The sequence below is a fragment of the Lemur catta genome, chromosome 8, assembly GCF_020740605.2.
Source record: "Lemur catta isolate mLemCat1 chromosome 8, mLemCat1.pri, whole genome shotgun sequence".
In the NCBI taxonomy this organism is placed as follows: Eukaryota; Metazoa; Chordata; class Mammalia; order Primates; family Lemuridae; genus Lemur; species Lemur catta.
Genome location: NC_059135.1, coordinates 71,053,746 through 71,074,715, shown reverse-complemented (window position 1 = coordinate 71,074,715; position 20,970 = coordinate 71,053,746). Strand labels below are relative to the sequence as shown.

The window sequence follows — 20,970 nt, the reverse complement described above, 5'->3', positions numbered from 1 at the left end:
GTTGCCCATTGTCTCCAGCCAAGACAGAAACCACTACCTCTTCCCCCTCCCCCAACCCTAACTCATGAAAAACATCAGGGTAGAAGTCAGATATTCCCTCTTAAAATTAGGTTGTAGAACAACGAACCCTGCCTCAGTTATATCTCTGTGCCTGTGAAGAAACTGCTTGGGAGGGCATTCTCTTTGATAAAAGATGTTTGCAGTATCAAGCATGATCCCTCTTCCTATGTTCTTCCTATTGCAGGAAAAGGCCTGAAGCAAAAGCAAATCATCTTAGCTATCACTCTGAGCTTTGTCACATTCTCTCCTTTGACTGACAGGCATGAGAGTGTAAACACACCCCAAGGGTCATTCAGACCTTGCTAGGCTAGCATTATAGGGAAGCCATTTTGGTTCCAGTGTGCTGAGGGTTTGTTCTGTCTTAAAAGTTTAGAATTAACCTGCAGCTTGTTTGCACAGCTGCTGGGCACAAGATTAGAGAATGCCCTTGAGGAAAAACAGATCAAGAGTCTGGAATAGACCAACCACAGAGAGCTGATGATGAGATCCACCAGATGATCTACTGTTTGCTGATAACCATCGAACAAGTCTTGATGACTTGCACGAAGCTTGTTTTCTACTATGTACCCACTGTGTAAGTTGCTCAGTAAGCAAAGCAAAGAAAGACGAGATGGTCTTTGAGATGATAGTCCGCAGTCTCCTCAGGCTGCCAGCCCTTGAATAACCACATTTCCTTCACCAACACTCACCTCTCCTGTCTGCCTCTCAGCAGGCAGACAAACCTGCATTTGGCAACAAGAGGAATGGCTACCATTTGCTAAAGGAACCAGCCCCATGCTGAGGACCTCATTCTGATTATCACAAATCTTAGGAGGTCATGGCTATTATCCCCATTGTATAGATGTGAAAAAAGACCAAAGTCACAAGTCAAAAGGAGCATTGCCAAAATTCAATCTCAGATTTATCGAGCTACGAAACCCATGCCATGCTCCCAATCACTCCACTGCCTGTCTGCCACACAGGCAGTGTCCTGTCACGCAGGACTGCTGATAAGTAAGTGATGCTTACTAGCTTTAGGGGGGAAAAAAAGAAACTTATTCACATCTGAAAATATGGAAAAAGTCCCAAAAATGTCAGTTAATATACAATGAAATACTAAATCTTTTATGAGCATGCGTAGGCTATACCTTTCAGAAAATACATACTATAAATGGATAAGAAAGGGAATATAAGATTAAATGTTGCAATCAAATTTCAGGTACGACAATTCACACCAGTCAGCCAGTTTAAGCCTCCCAGACCACTTATCATTCTACTTTTTGTTGTTGTTGTTGTTCAATGCATCATGATGTTCAAACTAATCATTTTAAACATAGGCATCTGGTCATGGTGTACAGGATGGATTAAGGGGATGAGGGTGGACTCAAGCCAGGAAGCCCAGTTAGAGGACTATTGCAATGACTTAAGTAGGAGCTAATTAGAGTAGTGTCATGGAGAAAAGAAAGGAAGAAACAAATACAAGGACTGGTATGGAGCCAGAATCCAACCTGCTTGGCAACTTACAGAATGAGGGAAGGAAATCATGGGATTTTCACTCTAAGAGGCAGCTTGTAGGAGAGAAGGAAGGTGGGTAAGCTGTCTTTTGGTTGTCATGTCTAATAAACTTTAGACGATTAACCCATAAACACCTATCTTCATGAGAAACAAGTTGTTCTTCCCAACCTTCAGGCACATTCCTCAAAAATACTACTCTTCTTATATTTCACCTTTTTATTCCTCTCATGAAATCACTTATTCTTTTTTTTTTTTTTTTTTTGAGACAGAGTCTCACTCTGTTGCCCGGGCTAGAGTGAGTGCCATGGCGTCAGTCTAGCTCACAGCAACCTCAAACTCCTGCGCTTAAGCCATCCTACTGCCTCAGCCTCCCCAGTAGCTGGGACTACAGGCATGTGCCACCATGCCCAGCTAATTTTTTTCTATATATATTTTAGTTGGCCAGCTAATTTGTTTCTATTTTTAGTAGAGACAGGGTCTCGCTCTTGCTCAGGCTGGTCTCGAACTCCTGACCTCGAGCAATGTACCCGCCTCGGCCTCCCAGAGTGCTAGGATTACAGGCGTGAGCCACCGTGCCTGGCCCACTTATTCATTTTAAACAGACTTCTCCAACATAAAAACTTTGAGACACACTTTATATAATATTCCATGTCCTTCTTCTCACCCACCCCCAAAAGTCCATATACTTGAATACTCTTAATATCTGAATCAGTAAAATATTCATTAGATGGACTTCCTCCAATATTGAATTTCATAGAAAATTAAAAAGAGGTGTACTCTACTGTAACAGAGGGAACAACAGCCTGAAAAACAGGGTAAAAATGTTTTCTGTCTCTTTAAAACCTCCTCCCCCTCTTTTGGGGGATTGAAACCTTCATCTCTGCCTCAGGAGGTCAGGAGAGGCAGGGGGAGTGTCCTTTGTTCTTTGTACCACAGGAGAGGGCTCAACAGAACTGTTCTGCAGAGGTTGGAGGTTGGAGGTTGGGGCAGGGGTCAGGGGTCAGAGGATTGTCTTCCCCAGTGATGGGACAGATCAGAACCATCAGCTGTAGTTGAACAACACCCTGAAGCTAAGGACCCTCCCTTTAAAAGCTCTGTATTTCTGCTTATGATTAGGAAAATTGGTACTCTAAGATGCGAATCTGCCATTTTCCTCATTTGCCAGCAAATTAACAAATTTCCTTTTCCTTCTCCTCAAACCACTTGTCCTCATTCTTCTGATGTGGCCTCGGGGACAAGTGCTGAGCTTTCAGTAACACTACCCCTATTGCCTTTGAGAGCATTATTGGAAATATGCTAACTGCAGGACAGTCTTAACACACTTATGTATGCTATATCATATTTTCTGCTAATTACAGCTTTAATACATCAAGCATTAATGGGTAGGCTGCTTATAGACCTAAAGAATCCCTGAATAGTCTCCTATAGCTGACAAAACCAGATACCAGAGTAGGCAGACCCAGTGAATCCTCGTAACTATTATTAATAAGTCAAAAGGGATTTTTGTCTCACTGGTGAAAGCTAGTCAAAAGATAGGCAAATGGAGAGAACCATTTCAGGCACTTTCTGGGAACCTGCCTTGTACCTTTCTGCTAGGAGCAATTACTGGCCAACCTGCCTGACAAAAATACAAAAGAGAAGGATATCTTGCTACTTGAGTTTGTCTTGCCAGAGAGAATTTCCTCCACAGGAGGAAATAGTACAAGTAGGAAATACAGAGACATTCTAACATGGGAGTAAGAAATTAATACTAGTACTATGACATTGACAAGGGAGAAGACTATATAGCACAAAAAGAAAATTCCTGGACCAATGAAGATATATTTATTAGATGCTTACTAAGTACAAAGCCCTATAATAAATTTAAAGCACAAAAGTTGCTCAGAGGCCGGGCGTGATAGCTTACACCTGTAGTCCTAGCGGCGGGGGGGGGGGGGGGGGGGGGGGGGGGGGGGGGGGGGACATCTCTTGAGGTCAGGAGCTCGAGACCAGCCTGAGCAAAAGCAAAACCCTGTCTCTACTAGAAAGAATTAGCCAGGCAGGGTGGTGCACACCTGTAGTCCCAGCTACTCGGGAGGCTGAGGCACGAGGATCACTTGAGCCCAGAACTCTGAGGTTGCTGTGAGGTAGGCTGACGCCACAGTACTCTTCAGGGCAACAGAGTGAGACTCTGTCTCAAAATAAAAAGAAAAAAAAGAAGAATGTTATGTGGGAAAGTTCATTGGTATCAGTAAAGCTTTGGGGAGCTGGCAAGCTCTGAATGATGGACCATGGCAGTAGGTAAATTAGTCCTAGAGTTGCAGCAAGTTATCTCAGCAGCTAAAGATAAAACTGGTTTCAGGTTACAGCAAGCAGTTTCAGTGGTGAGGCTCACAGAGAATTATATTCTTGGAGCAATGTTACGTGCCCCAGGGTACTTTTCCCCCCTGGCTTCTTTTATACTGTTTTAGTTGGGTGTGACAAGAATGACCCAATTCCTACGATCCACTTTCATAATTATAACAAGAGAATCAATATTTTATGTAAGCACTTATAAGTAGTGGTATTGGCTCTATGAGCAAATTTCAATGACCCCTATATGCTTTTTATAATCCTCTAACTACTTGACTTTTTGAGTTGTTTCCCAGAAATGATGGATTTTCTGCAAGACAAAGGAGCTAAGATTCTGAAGGCCCCAGGGCAGACTTCCTGACCCCAAGATTCACCATCGCCCACAACCTTCCCTCAATGCATGTAGCCCCTTGTTAGTTCCACCACCACCTGTCCCAAGGCACGTGGCCCCTCCTTAAAAAGCCCATGCTCTCCATTAGTTGGAGAGACAGATTTCAGGCAGGTTCTCCCATTCTCCCAACAGGACATCTGTCAGATTAAAAAATTTCTTTCTTCTTTAGCAATTCCTAGTGTCTGAATAATTGGATCTTTGTGCAACAAGTAACTGGACCTAGACCGAAACTCCCTTATGGTTTCAACAACAGTGGCAGTAAAAATGTCCCTCATGTCCAGCAGCCTTGTAGCAATGGAATGTACCAGAATCAGAAATACCTTTTATCTAAGTAGTTTCCCAAGTGATTTTTGCCAGTACTCTAACTCTGTATGGAGTAAATGCAAACTTTGTAAATGTTAAAACATTGCCAATGCCATAATAACAATCACCCAAACTTGTCATATGTTAGGGCTAATTCTTTTTCTAATAATTTGGAGTTGCAGAGAAAGTAAGATTCATTCAAAGTTTGGTGAGTTTTTTTCAAAATTTTATTCCTTAGATATTATCTTTGTAATCAGATAGACTGGGTGAAGCCCCAGCCTCATTTGTCGTCAGGTGGATAACTTCAGGTAAGTGTTCAACAGCTCCAAATCCTACTTTCTTCCCCTAGCATGATGAAGGATGGTCATAAGGATTAAATGAGATAAGGTGTGTAAAGCTAGTCTCGTATACAGCATGGTCCCTGCTCGGTAAAGGAAAGCAGCCATTATCATTACTATTGCTGAGATTTTATTAACTAACCTTTTGCCCTATTAATTTCATGACCTCTTTTTTAAATAGGTAAGTGTCAGAAGAGGATCCTATAATGTCAACATGTGTCCTGTGAAAGTTAATCAGAACCTCAGGGTACCTCGAACCTAACTGTTCACATGCCTGCTTAATTTTTTTTCTCTCTCTATTTTCCTTTCCTTCCAAAATAAATGTCTCTTTTCTAAGCTTTAAGTGAAGAGCAGAAGACCGTTTCTCAATGAGCTCTTTTACATGTTTTGTCTCGTTAGGCTGACAACAAACTGGTTTTAGCAAAACTGTGGTGATCCCACCCTCCTCTCTCTCCTGCGTTCGAATATGGAATTTGTTCAGTGTGCTTTCATAAAATTCACACTTCTGTTTCAGGTAAAGGAAAACGTCTGTGTCGAGCACAAGCATTTCTCTGCTTCTAGCTGTCTCAGGTACTAAGGGCCTGAGTGACTCCAGAGACTTAGGACTTTTCTGTGGATTCCTTTGGGGGCTTTGTCTATTCCATTTTCTCCCCTCACTGGTAAAATTCCTGGTTTTATCTAAAAGAAACCTTGCTTTCAATAGCAAAGACTCTTTGAGCTTCTTGATATCCAGAAATGATCCTTCCACGGAGATTCTTCCATTGTGTTTCAAAGGACCAAAGCTTAACGCTGGGATTTTCTTTTTCAAGTCCATTACCAGACTCTCTAGAATAACTTGACTCCGAAAAACAGAAAGATCAAGGGTAGCATTTACAGAGCTGAAGACCTAAAATTAAAAAGAGAAAAATTAAAACCTCACTGCCTAATGGAGCAGACTACACAAATATGTTCTTTTTTTTTTTTTTTTTTTTTTTTACTTTAATGAGCATCAGAACAAATACGTTCTTTTCTGCCACTTTCTTGTCTCCACAGCAGTTGCCCTAAACCAGGCCCCAATTCCCTAAACCAGACCCCAATTGCCTAACCCAGTCTTCCTGGCTTTGTGTACCAGAGCTGCCCATCAAAGGGATCCCATGTTGTTCATTTGGGGATTCACAGCCTCTCGCCACATACCCCAAAACAGAAGCAGTCAAATAATTTTTAGAGGCAGAGTGCTGTTCTGAAACAAAGTCTTACGCAGAATCCATTAATATAAACAGCTCTGGCTCTGCTCTATGGATAGGGGTTTCCCTAGAGTTGTCCCCACCCTCAGTCTGAAGTTCATTAGATGGCTGCACACAACCCTGAGTTTCTTCCACGATAAAGTTAGTCAGCCAGTGCTTTGAATTTTAACTTTTTCCTTGTATATCCACCTTTCCTGTCTCTTCGATGCTCCTTTTTAATGTTCATTCTAAATTTTTTTTCCCCAGAATAAGTCTTCAGATTGGTGCCTGACATCATTCACAACAGTATAAAAGCTTATTCTTACTTGAAAAGCATTAAGAGGGACACACAGAAAGACAGAAACAGATAAGGCAGTGACCAAAATTGCAATAGATAGATTTGGCTTTTAACACTGATTCGGGTTAGGGGGGTTGCATTTCCTTTCCTAGAAGTCATGGGGTGAGAGCGCTCTGTGTCTCCTTACATAGGAAAGACTTGGAAACAGACATGGGACCCCGAGCTTCAGCATCACACCTTACCTCAACATCAAAGCGAGAGACTTGGAAACGAACACCTCCAACCTGCCCTGGTAGCTGGTCTTCCTGTTTTCTGATGACATTCTCTGCAACTAAATGGAAACGTTGGCATCAGAAGTGTTTGTGGCATGATACACTCATAATTATTTTAATGTGAATAATAATAGAGACATACTATTAAATATTAGATATTTAGAATGTCTAAGATGTTTTTCTACATTTTTTCTCTAAAGTCAACATTCAAAAGCTTTTTCCTTGCACTTTAACATAGTAAAATTCATTTTATGTGTACATAGGATCCTTATCACATTTTTGGAAACACATGGGGTATATACATGAGTAGAAAACAAAAACCTAAAAGTACATCCCCCACTCTGCTAATCATGGCCACAGGAGACTTCACCTTTTTGCACATAACAACACTGTCCTGGTTTTCCTCCTAACTCAATGGCTGGCACACACAGTCTCCTTCCTTATCCTCCAATTCTTGTCCCCTAGATGTTGAGAAGCCCCAGACCTTGGGCCTCCTACTTCTTTTTTTCACTTAAACGCACCCCCTGGGTGATCTCAACAATTTGCATGGCTTTAGACACCACCTCTATACGTATGGCTTTCGAAATTCTACCCTCAGCCTCAACCTTCTCCCTTCTGCCTGTAGAAATCTCTACTTCCTTATACTAACACTCGTCTCACTGACCAAAGCTCAACTCTTGATAACCATCCCCCTCCCCAATGTACTCTATCCCCAGTCTTCTCCACCTCTGAAAATGACCTCTAATCACCAGCAAGTTCCAAATAGCCCCCAGTTCCCGTCCCCTTCCCTGCTGCCACCCTGTCACGCACAGCTGCTAGACTCATCAGTCCCCTCTGGTCAATCCCCTGTTCAAAATCCTCCATCTCACCCAGAATAAAATCCCAGACATGCTGTCATAACCCAGAAGTTACTGAGCCTAGACCGGCCCGGCTCCCCATCTAGCCACACCTCCTCCCCCTCGCCCCTGCTCATCCCCTGTGGGCACACAGGCCTCCTTGCTATTCTTCCAAACAACCCAGCATGCTCCCCTCCCCCACAAGTACCAGTCCTTCCCTTGGCCTAGAATGTTCTTCCCACTTACCTGCATGAATCATTCCCTCACTTCATTTAGGTCTCTGCTCGAATGTCTTCTAAACAGACCATTACCCATCCCACCCTATCGAAACAGCATTCCCCATCTCATACTTACCTTTATTCTTCTTCACATTTCTTCGCAGCATTTATATATTAACATATAAACATATATATAAATGTTACATGTAAATACAGTACCCAACATAACATATACTCCTCTGTTTAGTATCTGTCCACTCCCACAGATGCATGTTTCATGAAAGAAAAGATTTTGCCTATTTCATTCATTCCTGTAACCTCAGGGCCTAGAATGTTGCCTGCCAAATCATCGGTACTCAAGAAATATTTGCAAATGGATGAGTGAGCCCTCTCTTTCTCTGAGTTACCAATTCAACATATAAATATTAACATCCAGGCCGGGCAAGGTGGCTCATGCCCTTCATCCCAGCACTCTGGGAGGCTGAGGTGGGAGGATCACTGGAGGCCAGGAGTTCGAGATCAACCTGGGCAACATAGTAAGGTCCTGTCTCTATAAAAATTTTTTTTTAAAAAATTAACTTCCAACAACACTACCATACCCTTAGAGAAAGAATAAAAAGCCCTTCCCACCATCCTTACCTGAACATCCCCATTGAGAGGGAATGACTTAACTAAAGATGACAGCTAAAGGCACTGAAAATCCTTCCCTCAAGCAGAGCAACGTTTCTTCCTCTGCTCCTACCCCTATGTGGTACTTTCACCTCCAAGAGGCTGGCATGGAGACTCGTCTTTCTCTGGCAATTTATCCTGCCAGCACTAAGCTGTAAAGAACGCCACCACCTTCATGGCTGGAGGGGTATGTGTGCTCTGCAGACCCCAACTTCCCCACCCATGTCAGGGATGGGGGGAGGGAACAGAATGGCTCCATCTGATCTCAGATCTAAGCTATATTTCTCAATTCAACTTTATCAGTAATAAAGCAGATACTATATCAGAATATCCATTTGTTGGTTTGAACAAGGAGAAGCAGAAGTATAATTATATAGTTGAAGCCACCTGGAAATTCCCAAAGTAGTTATCTTGTTTATGAGATTATATATATTTTTGTCATGGTTTTCTTCTCTGTTTCTGTATTTTACAAGTTTTCTACAATAAAATGTATCACTTTTATCCCAAGATAAATGTGGTATATTTGTTGAGTGGTATATTTGTTATTTTACTGTTAATTTGACACATCTGAACCAAAGCATTCACAATACTTGATATACTTTGAAGAGAATTATATACTACAGTCTTAGACATAACCACAGAACAAGCAGAACAATTAAAACTACATAAAGCCTTAAAATATACACACAGTGGGTATTATTTCAATATTCATTCATTTACGAATTAGACTACATACCGTTAATTTTATTTTTATTTTTCTTTCATTGTTTTATTCAGGCAGGGTTCATTCAAGGAAAGGCTTTTGTGTGTGTGTATGTGTGTGTGTGTGAGTGTGTGAGCTTTGTTTTTTACTACACTGGTTAATATAAAAGTTATGAATTAACTGTTTCTTATCTCCTGTACCCAGGAGTGAATCCATGTAACTCTCAGATAGGAATCCAAAACAATAGCTCCTATTCTTAAAAATAGCCAAAGTGAAAAGGGATCAAATAGCCAGTCTGTTCATGGTCTTGAAGAGCAACTAGTGGACTTCCAGCTTTTAATATAATGAAGACTACTGCAATTCCATGGGATTAGTCGAAATTTAAAAGAACATTGGGCTGGGCGTGGTGGCTCACGCCTGTAATCCTAGCACTCTGGGAGGCCGAGGCAGGCGGATTGTTTGAGTGGATCGCTCGAGGTCACGAGTTCGAGACCAGCCTAAGCAAGATCAAGACCCCGTCTCTATAAAAATAGAAAGAAATTAGCTGGACAGCTAAAAATATACATATAGAAAAAATTAGCCAGGCATGGTGGCGCATGCCTGTAGTCCCAGCTACTCAGGAGGCTAAGGCAGAAGGATTGCTTAAGCCCAGGAGTTTGAGGTTGCTGTGAGCTAGGCTGACGCCACGGCACTCTAGCCGGGCAACAGAGCAAGACTCTGTCTCAAAAAAAAAAAAAAAAAAAAAGTAAAAGAACATTGCATATAAAAATCATTCTTGATTCAAAATAAAGAAAAAACAGTTTTCAAGAATCTGCCAGTCACTAGCAATGTTATCAAAAGCCATTTTCACATCTATTCTTGCAAATGCATTACTATGCCACTTTTATATTCAGAATAAAATAATTTTTTAAAAAGCTACAATTCATCAACCCCATGAATCATTTTAATGAAATGCAATTTTTAACTTCATTGAAGAAGTATTTCTAAGATTACAAAAATTTGATTCAGAAATACCTTTTTTTTCTTTGAATATTACATATGCAATTCCCTTGGTTTTTGTTGGATATATCACATCTTCAACTTCTCCACCTTCACTCTTAATATCTTCGAAGTAACTCTTCACTAATAAGACCAATAATCGAGCACTTAAAAAGTCAACCGGAAGACCACCAACGACAATTGTTCTTTCAGAAGCTTTGGATTCCTTGAGATTCAAAACTGATGCCTATAAGAGAAACAGTAGAATGCTCTTTAAAAATTTAAGACTCTACTTAATAAAGACAACATCACACTCCAGTGGGAGAGACTATCTTATTCAATAAAGGCACTAGTATAACTGGCTGGATACTTTTAAAAAGAGGTGTGTGGGGAGGGAAGAGATAGATCCCTGCCTCACACCATATACCAACATAAACTCTACGAATTTGAAAGTTAAATATAAAAAGTGGACCCCCTTTTTTAGTAAGTAGAAAATACTGATTAATATTTGTCTGATTTTAGGAAGGCTTACAAATAATGGCAGAAGTTACTGAAAAAGATCAAGAGATATAAATTCTAAAATTTTAAAAAAGTCAAACTAACCACAAAGCATGGTAGTTTGGAGATGGTGGCACGTTTTCTTGATTGTACAGTCCAAAGTACATAAGCCAGTAAGAAACAGATCCCCTTCTTTATTGTCAGAAGAGGGAAAAGTCACCATTAAAAAAAGCCAAAAAAACCCCAAAAAACCCAGCAGTAACATGGGGACAGTGATGCAGTAAATCCTGTCTTCCAGCACATATCTGAGATGAAGTTCAACTACAGCCAAGTACGTCCTACGCAGACCCTGCCACCACCATGCTGGGAACAGAGTACCAACTGAAAACAGAAGCTTCCTTGGACTCACTCTCTTTGAACTTCTTATATTATCCTAAATTTGTCCACAAAGCCCATTTAGGGAAGTGGACCTATAAGCTTCCCCCAATTTTTGTGCAGTTAGTCCAGCCTGATTATACCAGAGCTCAAACATAAAATACCCAAGGAAGGACAGGATGTCTCATGGCTGGAGTAATGGAGTTTGGGCTCTCAGTCCAGAGGCCTCTGTACTCAGAGTGGGGCTCCACTGGAGAAAAGCAAACTACTTCTGACCTCCCAGGTTAAGAAGACCGTCTAAGTACACACACAAGGTCCTCTCTATCCCAAGAACCCCTTAAAATGAGACCAAAAGAATTAAAAAAAAAAAAAAGAAAGAAAGAATAAACACTGTTAAGGGGAGCAATCAACATAGATTTCAACAAATTTCTGGAAAACTGAAAATACTTAGAAGTATACGGAAGGATAAGACAGAGGGAAGGAACTAACTCGGAATAAGGAAAAGAGGTTGCAGTGGAAAGGCAACAACCTGCAAAGTCGAACCTCAGGAAGGAAAAAAGGGACCAAAAGCAAGGGTTTATTGAAAGGCTATTGGTAAAATAACTGCTCCAGTTGTCTCCCCACATTCCCGATGTTTATGCGCACAAACTTGAGTACACACAGAACACACTGCAATGAAGGCAGCTAGGCCAAAACCACAGGGAAAAAAAATTGAGGATTATTTTACTTCAAAAAAAAATTTAAAAAGCCTGAACACTCACGAACACTCTAGGGAGAACCTGACCTGCTAGCATGCACACCCCAGAGCAAGTTCTCCCCGATTTCTGGCATTCGAAGGGGCCCCAGCTTAAAGATAATAAGCAAACCAAAGTGTGGCATGATTTTGAGTAAATTAAGGAATGCAAAAGAAAAGAAAATCCATTTGACCCAGCTGCTGGAAACATTTTCCTGAGTAGAAAAGGAAAAATACACATAACATTAGACCAATAGGAGAAAAAGGAATCACAGCATACTATCACTATTAATTAGGCCCTGCTAGGAACAATATTTACTGGTTACGTAATAACATAAACACTATTATTGGTTTCTAACTTTTAGACTAAACCTGCTAAGTCTTCAAAATACTGAAGACTTAAATATGTTTACAGAATAAAATGGAAACACTCAACCCTGTCAGTGTAAGAATAAAGGCATAACATCATATCAGAAAACAAAGAGTATAAAGAAAAACTATTTTTGTAAGTAAGGCACTAGGAAGCAATTATTAGATTCATTCACTGCATTTGGTTATATGTCTCTTGGGAAATCATTTTTTGCACCTCAACAATGCCAAAGACAAACTTTCAATCAATTTAAATTCAGAAAAATCTTCCTCCACCTCTATGCCCTCATCAGTACAAATACTATGCCTTTTTATTCAAGTGTCTAAATGTAATTTATCTTTAAAATCAAAAGAACTTCTCTCCCAGCCAATATTTGTAGGAGAACAAAACATAAAGGTGTAGTCCTGTTTTGTAAGAACTAATTGTGATGAATCTTCTAATAAATTAGTATTTTAATGACCTGCCAGTATTCTTCCTTAACTTTCATTCATGGGTTGGAAAAAGTAAAGCTAACATATATAATTTTACTGAGGTCAATTATGAGCAATTTTGAACAATTATCAATCTCTTCTATCCATGATTAAAAAGAAAAGGAAATTTCCTAGAGAAAGTCCTTTCAAGGATTTTGGAACAAGAGCAGCAGTGTAGGCAAGAGATGTTAAGGCGACGGCACTTTTCCCTCCATCGATGTTGTGTTATAAGAGACTTTTGGCCGTCGTATCAGAAAGCGAAAAGGTATCAAGAAAAACTGTTTATTTGTGTAAGTAAGGCACTAGGAAAAAGTAATTAGAAGATTAATCCACTGCATTTGTTTATATTTCTTTTCTCAAAATCAGTTATTTTCAACGAGGATGGCTTTACTGCCATCAGGTAAACAAGAAGGCATTTGCATCGCACAACTGCTTCTACATTTCCGGGACGCCAGCATTTCAGACCAGGAATTACAGGCCCTGCCAAGCCTTTCAAAGCGCTTGATTGGGGGAGGAAGGGGGGGAACACCGAACACAGAAGGCTAAATCTTGAATTTGCTAGCTCTTCTTCCCAGCCAGCACAGATGGTGAAAACACAGGGCCCTTTGTGTCTCTGGAGAAAGCACTAAGCCCACAGAAGAGAATTCCCACTAAGGCAGAAGACATCAGCGCGCCCCCCTAGCTTAGTCCCGGGCTCGAGTTCGTTCTCACTAGCCCTTTCCAGAAGGGAGCTCCGGCCTCCCTTTCTGGGTCCTCTGTCCATTTCTGTTCCCCCAACAGTGGGAGGGCAACAGTTCAGCCCTAACATGGGCAGCCAAGCGACTCCCCGACGAAAGAGCGGAGTCCCCGGCGCCCGGGCAGCGGGGCGGGGCCGCCGGGCCGGCCGCGACTTCGGGCGTCACCGCCCCGCCCCGCCCGCACGCTGGCCCTTTCCGCCAGGCTCCGCGCCCTGCTGGGGGCACCTGGCGACGGTACCCGCACGGACCTGCGCCGCAAAACCCAAAGCCAAAACAACTTGCCATGGCGGAGAAGAAACGCGCCCTCGGCGGCGGCCGGCAGGAAGCCCCGGGCCGGCGGAGCGCGGGCGGCGGGGAGGGGGCAGAGCAGGCAGGTTTTGGTTTCGGTTTTTGGTTCCCGCTCCCCGGGAGACTGTTGGACAAGAGGGCGGCCCCTCGGGAGCTCGCCCTGGAAAGGGCCGCCGCCAGCACCGGCCCAGACGCCCTGGGCACTTGTGCAACTTTGGAAAGCACGCTGCAGAGAGGCCCGAAGGATTCCCCAGCAGGACTTGGGGAATTCTCTGGGTGATGAGTCAGTGATTACGATTTTGTTTTTATCTGTTTTGGTAAGAAGCGGCAGCAACGGCAGAGTTAATGAAGGAAAAATGCAGAGAACATACATAAAAGGTGGTGGCTGCTTTCTGGATGTTGATACTGGGTCCCATGCATTCCATGACCGTGACCTTGTGGTTGCAGAAGCCCTAGGTGTAATGATTGCGAAATCATTTTGAATCGCGTGCACTATTATATAAAGGTGTTAAATATCTTACATGAGTGCTCTCTTCCGTGTTCAGGTGTTCTATGCCACTCATGCAATGAAATTGAAGTGCATGTGGAAAAAACCGTTTACTACATGAAGCTTCCCAACACTTGTGAAAACAATTCAATTTGGTTTATGTGCCGTGTAATATTTCTCCAGGTATTATTCAAAATTCCCCATAGACAAGGCTGTCGTCCTCATTAGGTGTTGGCCTCAACCTAACCATCTGAAACTGTTCTGTTAAACAGCTGCCAGAATTTTACAGCCAATTACCTCCACTTTCTAGAACGTATTCTCTACTAATGTTATTGAAACCAAGTTCTGCTTCATGCAGATGATTTTTGCAATAGCAACTGAAGTTTTTCTTAAAAAAAAAAAAAAGCAACAACAACAAATCTGCAGTCAGTGAAATCTGTATGGCTTTCCTGCGCCCTTATTATTATTAATGATATCCCCCCAGCCTTCTGCCCCTTCCCCCACACCACACCTGTGCCTTCTCCTCCGCGTACCCCACCCCCTGCCCGTGTGCTCCTCACCTTCCCAGCCCAGCTCAGGAGTCCTTGGCCAGGAGCGCAGAGCACAGGACGAAAGCGGCCATCCCTACCAACAGAGCTCACCACCTTGTCCACTTGATGTTGGACCCCTGAGTCTGGCGCCTACGGGGATACAGGGAATCTACGTACAAGCTTCAAAATCAAATCAAAGGATGCATGAAGAAGAAAGGCAAGATGGATGGCAGATATGAAGAAGCTCAATCCATTCTTAGTAAAGAAATATAAATTAAAATCATAATGAGATACCATTTTTCCTCAATTAGATTGGCAAAATTGAAAAGTGTGATAATACCCAGTGTTACCCTGAGTGTAAGAAAGCACCAGTGTGCAAGCATAGATAGGTGCATGCATTTCTAAAGATTTTGGCCCTTTTCAAAATGTAAAGGGCAAAAACATTGTAACAATGCACATAGACTTAGCAATTCCACTCTTAGAACTGCAACTGAAGTTCTAGTGCATAAATTGCACTAAGATATTGGACAGAAATTTTAATTGTGCATTGCTTGTAATACAGGTAATATTTTTTTATAAACTGAGATCTACCTAGTTTATCAATGACTAGAGATATTTATTATATGGCTGGTGGTACATCTGCAAGGCACAAGGCTATGAAGATTTTAAAACAATGAAGTAGATCTATGTGTAATTCCCCAATTTATGTTTTAATCTCCAAATTCATATATCTAAGAGCCCATGTGAATGTCTAAGGAGCATCTGAAATTTAACAAGACCAAGCAGAACTCTCCGTCCTCCCTTTCTCCCCCTTCAGGAGATGGCAGTTTTATCCGGCCATGAGCTCGTGACTCGGTTGGCTTCCTTGATTTCTCTTTTCCTCATCCTTATTAGTACAACCCATCAAAACTGGCCCTCTAAAACACCCAGTGTCAGTCACTCTTTCCAACTGCACCGCCACCACCCTGATCCAGTCTCCATCCTCCCTGGCTCCTCAGTCCATTTTTGCAACCACAAGTCTATAAATCAGGCTTGACCTCTGTTTAAACACTTCATTGTTTTCCCACTGCACTCTAAATAAAGTCCACATTCCCCACCACGAGACCAAAATGACTCTGACTGGCTTTCTCCAGCCAGATTCCCTAGCACTGACCTCACCCTTTGCTCCAACCACACAAGTAGCCATCAAGCCTGGGAGGTTTGCATGATATTTGTACTGTGCCCCTGCCTGGATAGCTCTGCCCTGATCTTCACTTGACTGGCTCCTGCTGTCATTTGGGTCTTAGCTAGAAGGACCCCTCTTCAAAGAGACTGGCTCTGATCACCAGTCTTAATTTGTCCTACCAGTTAATCTACCATCCTGTTATACCAGCTTAATAACTGAAACCGCCCTTTACAAACTAATAAAGGGGTGCAAGGTGAGAACTGTGATAAGTACCTAAACTTTGCAAGGGCACAGGCATAACTAAAAATAATGATAATAATCAGTCACTGTCTCCTAGTTTGCTTTCCCATAATTGCTACTCACATACCTGTTGGTCATAAAGATACTTAACTTTCTCCTTAGATAACATCACCTTTTCGAAACCTAAATGTAGTTTCTGAGATATCTTCCAGGTCCCAGGGTTCCAGTGAATTGGCTGACCCACCCAGACCTGTGGCTCATACCAAGAAATTGATTCAACAGGAATTGTGACCCCAACCGAGGAACTAAACAACACAAGAAGATGATTTCTTCACCCCTATGATCTTGCCCCAGACCTAACCAATTAGCAAACCCAATTGCCTAATCCTTTGTCCACCAAACCACCTTTAAAAACCCCATTTCCCAAATTCTCAGAGAGATGGAATTGAGAAATTTCTTCTATCTTCCTGCTTAGCGCGCTCTGTGGAATTAAACCCTTTCTCCGTTGTAATCTTGACTGCCTCAGTGTGTTGGCTTCTCTCTGTGCAGCAGGCGATACAACCCAGTTGGGTAGGGCGGCAACATAACCCTGGCCCCTCTCTAAAAATATCTTTTTCATATATTTGCTCATATTGAATGTCTTTCTCAGTCCTCTCCAGGAAATGAAGAGAGTTCTAGGATTAGAGTTGGGAACGCTGATCAACCCATCTATGCCATTGAACCTGACATAGAGTAACCTTTAACCTTGTATGTGCCAAACTATTTCAACACCCTTGAGAAAGCAGGACCCCAAGTGTGGCAAAATAATTCTAGCAGCTTATTACTAACTACAACTGCATCAGAGAAAATCTTGTTTTAATATCTTATAGCCCCAATTATAAGGCCTCTTCCCTCACTATACTTTTCTATGTCTTGAAGCCTTAATAAAATCAAATTGGTCAACATTTTCCTTAACATTTTTAAGATGTGATACCATAAAAACAAAAACAAAACCCATTAATGGAAGTTTTACCTATATCTTGATAACTATTTTCATAAAACTCTGGGATATGTTTATGAAAATTTCCAAAAATAGGATAAAGAGAAAATCATTTTTAGAGCAGAAGTGCTCAATGCTGAAAGGGAGCAATGAGATAGTCCTTTATTGCACTGTTAGGAAAAGTACAAACCAATGTCTATCTTTCTGGAAAGCAATTCCAGCCACATGGATCAAGACCCTTAGAAGACTTTTTACTCTTCAATCTAATAATTATCACCTGAAAGTAAGGTCAGAACTGCAGAAAAAGATTTGTGTACCAAGTCACATAAGGATATATTATAACATTTATAAATGTGAAGAAATTGGAAACAAATTTAATGTCCAAAAATAGGGAAATAATAACTAACAGAGGGTATATTTGCAAGATGAAATGTGATATGATTGGGAGGAAAGAATAGAAAGGAGGACATTAAAATGTGGATTTTGGGTGATTTTTATTATCTTCATTATACTATTAGTATGTATATTTTTCAAGAATGAGCATCTTTCTTTTGGCTTCCTGCCTTCGAAACATATGGTAAGAGTGAGCATCCAGGCTCCTTTATGGTTAGGTAGGGCCATATGCTTAGTTCTGAGTCGTGAGTAGAAGTGACAAGTATCATTTCTGAACCAAAAATGTAATTGCCAGTTAAAGACCCTTCAAAGGTCTTTTCTTCCTCTGGCATGACATCCAGCAAAACTAAAGATGGTGGCTGATGGCCGGGCGCTGTGGCTCACGCCTGTAATCCTAGCACTCTGGGAGGTCGAGGCGAGCGGATCGCTGGAGCTCAGGAGTTCGAGACCAGCCTGAGCAAGAGCGAGACCCCGTCTCTACTAAAAATAGAAAGAAATTATCTGGCCAACTAAAAATATATATAGAAAAAATTAGTTGGGCATAGTGGTGCATGCCTGTAGTCCCAGCTACTCGGGAGGCTGAGGCAGGAGGATCGCTTAAGCCCAGGAGTTTGAGGTTGCTGTGAGCTAGGCTGATGCCACGGCACTCACTCTAGCCCGGGCAACAGAGCGAGACTCTGTCTCAAAAAAAAAAAAAAAACATGGTGGCTGCCATTAGCATGGGTCCCTAAGCATCTACCATGAACAGACATCTTTTCATTGAATCATCATGGACATGTAGCATAAGCAAGGAATAAAACTTTGTCTTATTTAGGTCTCTGAAGTTTGGAGATAATTTGTCACACCAGCATCGCATAGTCTGTTCTGATTGCTACCGAAATTGGTATTCTGACGTGGAGTAGTTCTATGGTCAGAAGAAAAAAAGATAGTCTACAACACTACCCAAAATACATGGCTTTGGCTTAAGGGCCAAGTGGCAGGTAATAAGAAAACAGTTATCAGGGATTAGAAGGATGGTAATCCGTATTCCATAGTAGAAAAACACTTAGTAAAATTATCACATGATAGCTTGGAAGATAGATAATGCACCTAATTAGCTTGTAGTTTTTTTTTAAAAAAAAAGAGTGTGGGAAACAGAAAATTAGTAGTATATGTCTGTTATTATTCAGTTCATTTGACAAAGTAATACAAGAAAGAAATAAACTTAGGAAAGAATTGGCCAATTTGAAAGTAGAAATAAAAAAGAATAGGGGAAGTCCAGCAATACAGACTTTCAACTTGTAGCACTGGAAGAAATAGCACTTCACATTCCCCAATAAAAGGTAAAACTGAAAAGTTCTTTAAGTAACAAAGACTGATTAGAACTCTGCTTTATGACAAGAATAAAATCAGTGATCAAATCAATTAAATCTCTGAACAGATTAAGGTCCCCCAGAGCAAAAATGCCAATTAAGGTTGTGGAATTTAATAAACCCTTTCAACTGGACAAAACGGCTTAAGGAAAAGATACTAAAAGTGTGGCTCACTTACTAAAGACTGATAGACTTGAAGTACCCACAGCTAAGTGAAGAGAGGGATAGAAACATGGGGCTAAGAAAGCAGAGAGTTACAGCAACTCTAAAAAGTAAGTCTAGGCCCAGCCTGATGGCTCATGCCTATAATCCCAGCATTGTGAGAGGCCCAGGCAGGAGGATAGCTTGAGACTGGAAGTCTAAGACCAGCCTGGGCAACATAGTGAGACTTCATCTCTATTAAAAAAATTTTTTAAATGATCTGGGTATGGTGGCATGTGCCTGTAGTCCTAGCTACTCAGGAGCCTGAGGTAAGAGGATTGCTTGAGTCCAGGAATTCAAGGTTACAGTGAGCTATGATCCCACCACTGCTCTCCAGTCTGGGCAGCAGAGCAAGACCCTGTCTCAAAAGATAAATAAAAATAAAAAGTAAGTCTAGAAAAGAACTGTGGGTGTGGCTATTAGCACATATAAGCTGACTGGAATAAAATAGATAACACACCTAATTAAGTTTTTCAGTTGTACCAGCCAAACAACCATGAGCCCAGACTAAAGACACTGTGATTGTTCAAAACTTTAAAAACTCTGGTCCCAAATCTTGATCATAGGAAGTATACTGAAGAAGCTTTTCAGATCCAGGAAGAATAGATTTCAAATGCCCATTTCCAGATGTGGCCAAGAAGAATAATGGAAAAACAACATTCAGGTGCTGTGGGGACAATGAGCAAGAGAAGAATTTCCAGGGATTGGAACCACAGCCTAATCCAAATTCCACAGCCTGGGGGTATGGAAAACACATCTGCTCAATGGGATTTCAGAATCACTTTGGCCAAGTGAACACTGTGTCTCCCATCCTTTCCCTTTCCAAGCACAGTTTATTGCACTTATTCCATTTCCATCCCTGTATACTGGGTGTGTGGAGGTCTCTAGATAAAGAGGAGTAACATTCAAACCTGATGTAGAAATCACCACCTGTCACTTCTGAGTTCATATACTTTCAGTTCGATACCATGATTGGATGGAATTTTTATTTCTTCTCCCTTGGGGAGGAGGTAAGTATGAGTGTACTTTGTGTGTGACAAAGAGTGAACTAAATATTGGTGGCTAGTGGGACGGGGCAGACTATACTGATTATTGTTCTGGTTCAGCCATATCTGGTTCTCCTAACTTTTTACAAGAAAGAATGTTCTAGTTCCCTTATATTAATATTTGAATGGGGCCATGTGACTATCTCTAACCAATGAGATGTGAAAGGAAAGAATTAGAAGTAGGGCAAGGGTCCTCCTTCTGGGTCACAGCATTTGTTGTCTAGTGCCAGACTCTCCAGATTTCACTCCTCCGCCCCCCTGATTCTGGAAGCATGTCTCAAGATGGGGCCTCTAAGTGATGAAGACAGCGTCCCCTACCAACCTGTGCTGGATATTCAGCATGAGTAAGAATTCAAGTTTTATTTTGTTAGGCCCCTGAGACTCGGTGGTTGTTTGCTACCATGGCATCACCCAGCTGGTCCTGACTGATAAATCAACAGACAGCAAGAGGGACCTACAATTGCACATATCTATCTGTTCTGACTTATTATTTTGGCAATGTCTTTTCACACATTAAATGGAGTTGTCTTATCTTGGATGCACATTTTAAGGCTTCTGTACTTAATATTTGATATGATAAATAGTCAACACAGTACTTTTGGTAAGTGTTCAAAGATAGCTTTCCTCCTGTAACGCCTCTAAAAGTGTAGGCATAAGCAAGGGAGCCAATGCGTGGTTTCTGACTCCAGCCAGACTGCACTAGGGTGGGGGTGAAAGGAACCCAAAGGAAAAACATCATTTTCTAAGACAAGTTATATTGATCTAAAAACTTTATAAAAATTCAGAATTGAATGACATTATCAAGTTGACTGCCTGAAGAAGACCCCCAGAAGAAACAGAAGTGACTCTTTCAAACTGGATCCTAAATATAAAAAATAAATAAAAATAAAAATAAAAAAATTCTTCCTGATAGGCAATAAATAATACCCTCTACTAGTGAGACTAGCACAATGTAAATTTAAAAGGCACTTTAAAGTTTTCTTCTTAATATTTTTGAGAGCTTTAAATAGTCT

General features: G+C 41.4%; 1 protein-coding gene across 1 annotated transcript; it reads right to left on the bottom strand.

Moving 5' to 3' along the window:
• Window positions 1-4,788: 4,788 nt before the first annotated feature.
• Window positions 4,789-13,750, bottom strand: RBM43 (RNA binding motif protein 43). Its single transcript, XM_045558756.1, has 4 exons — window positions 13,559-13,750; window positions 10,130-10,340; window positions 6,660-6,748; window positions 4,789-5,803 (listed from the first exon to the last, which is right to left on the bottom strand). Exons 1-4 carry the CDS (start codon window positions 13,559-13,561, stop codon window positions 5,051-5,053), a joined length of 1,056 nt encoding a protein of 351 aa, XP_045414712.1. The 5' UTR covers window positions 13,562-13,750; the 3' UTR covers window positions 4,789-5,050.
• Between the last annotated feature and the right edge of the window lie 7,220 nt (window positions 13,751-20,970).

Coding starts and splice junctions, on each gene's coding strand:
- RBM43 (XM_045558756.1), bottom strand. Junction 6,749..10,129: donor AATATTCAAAGAAAAAAAAG/GTATTTCTGAAT, acceptor GTTTCCATTTAG/TTGCAGAGAATGTCATCAGA. Junction 5,804..6,659: donor TCTCTCGCTTTGATGTTGAG/GTAAGGTGTGAT, acceptor TTTTAATTTTAG/GTCTTCAGCTCTGTAAATGC.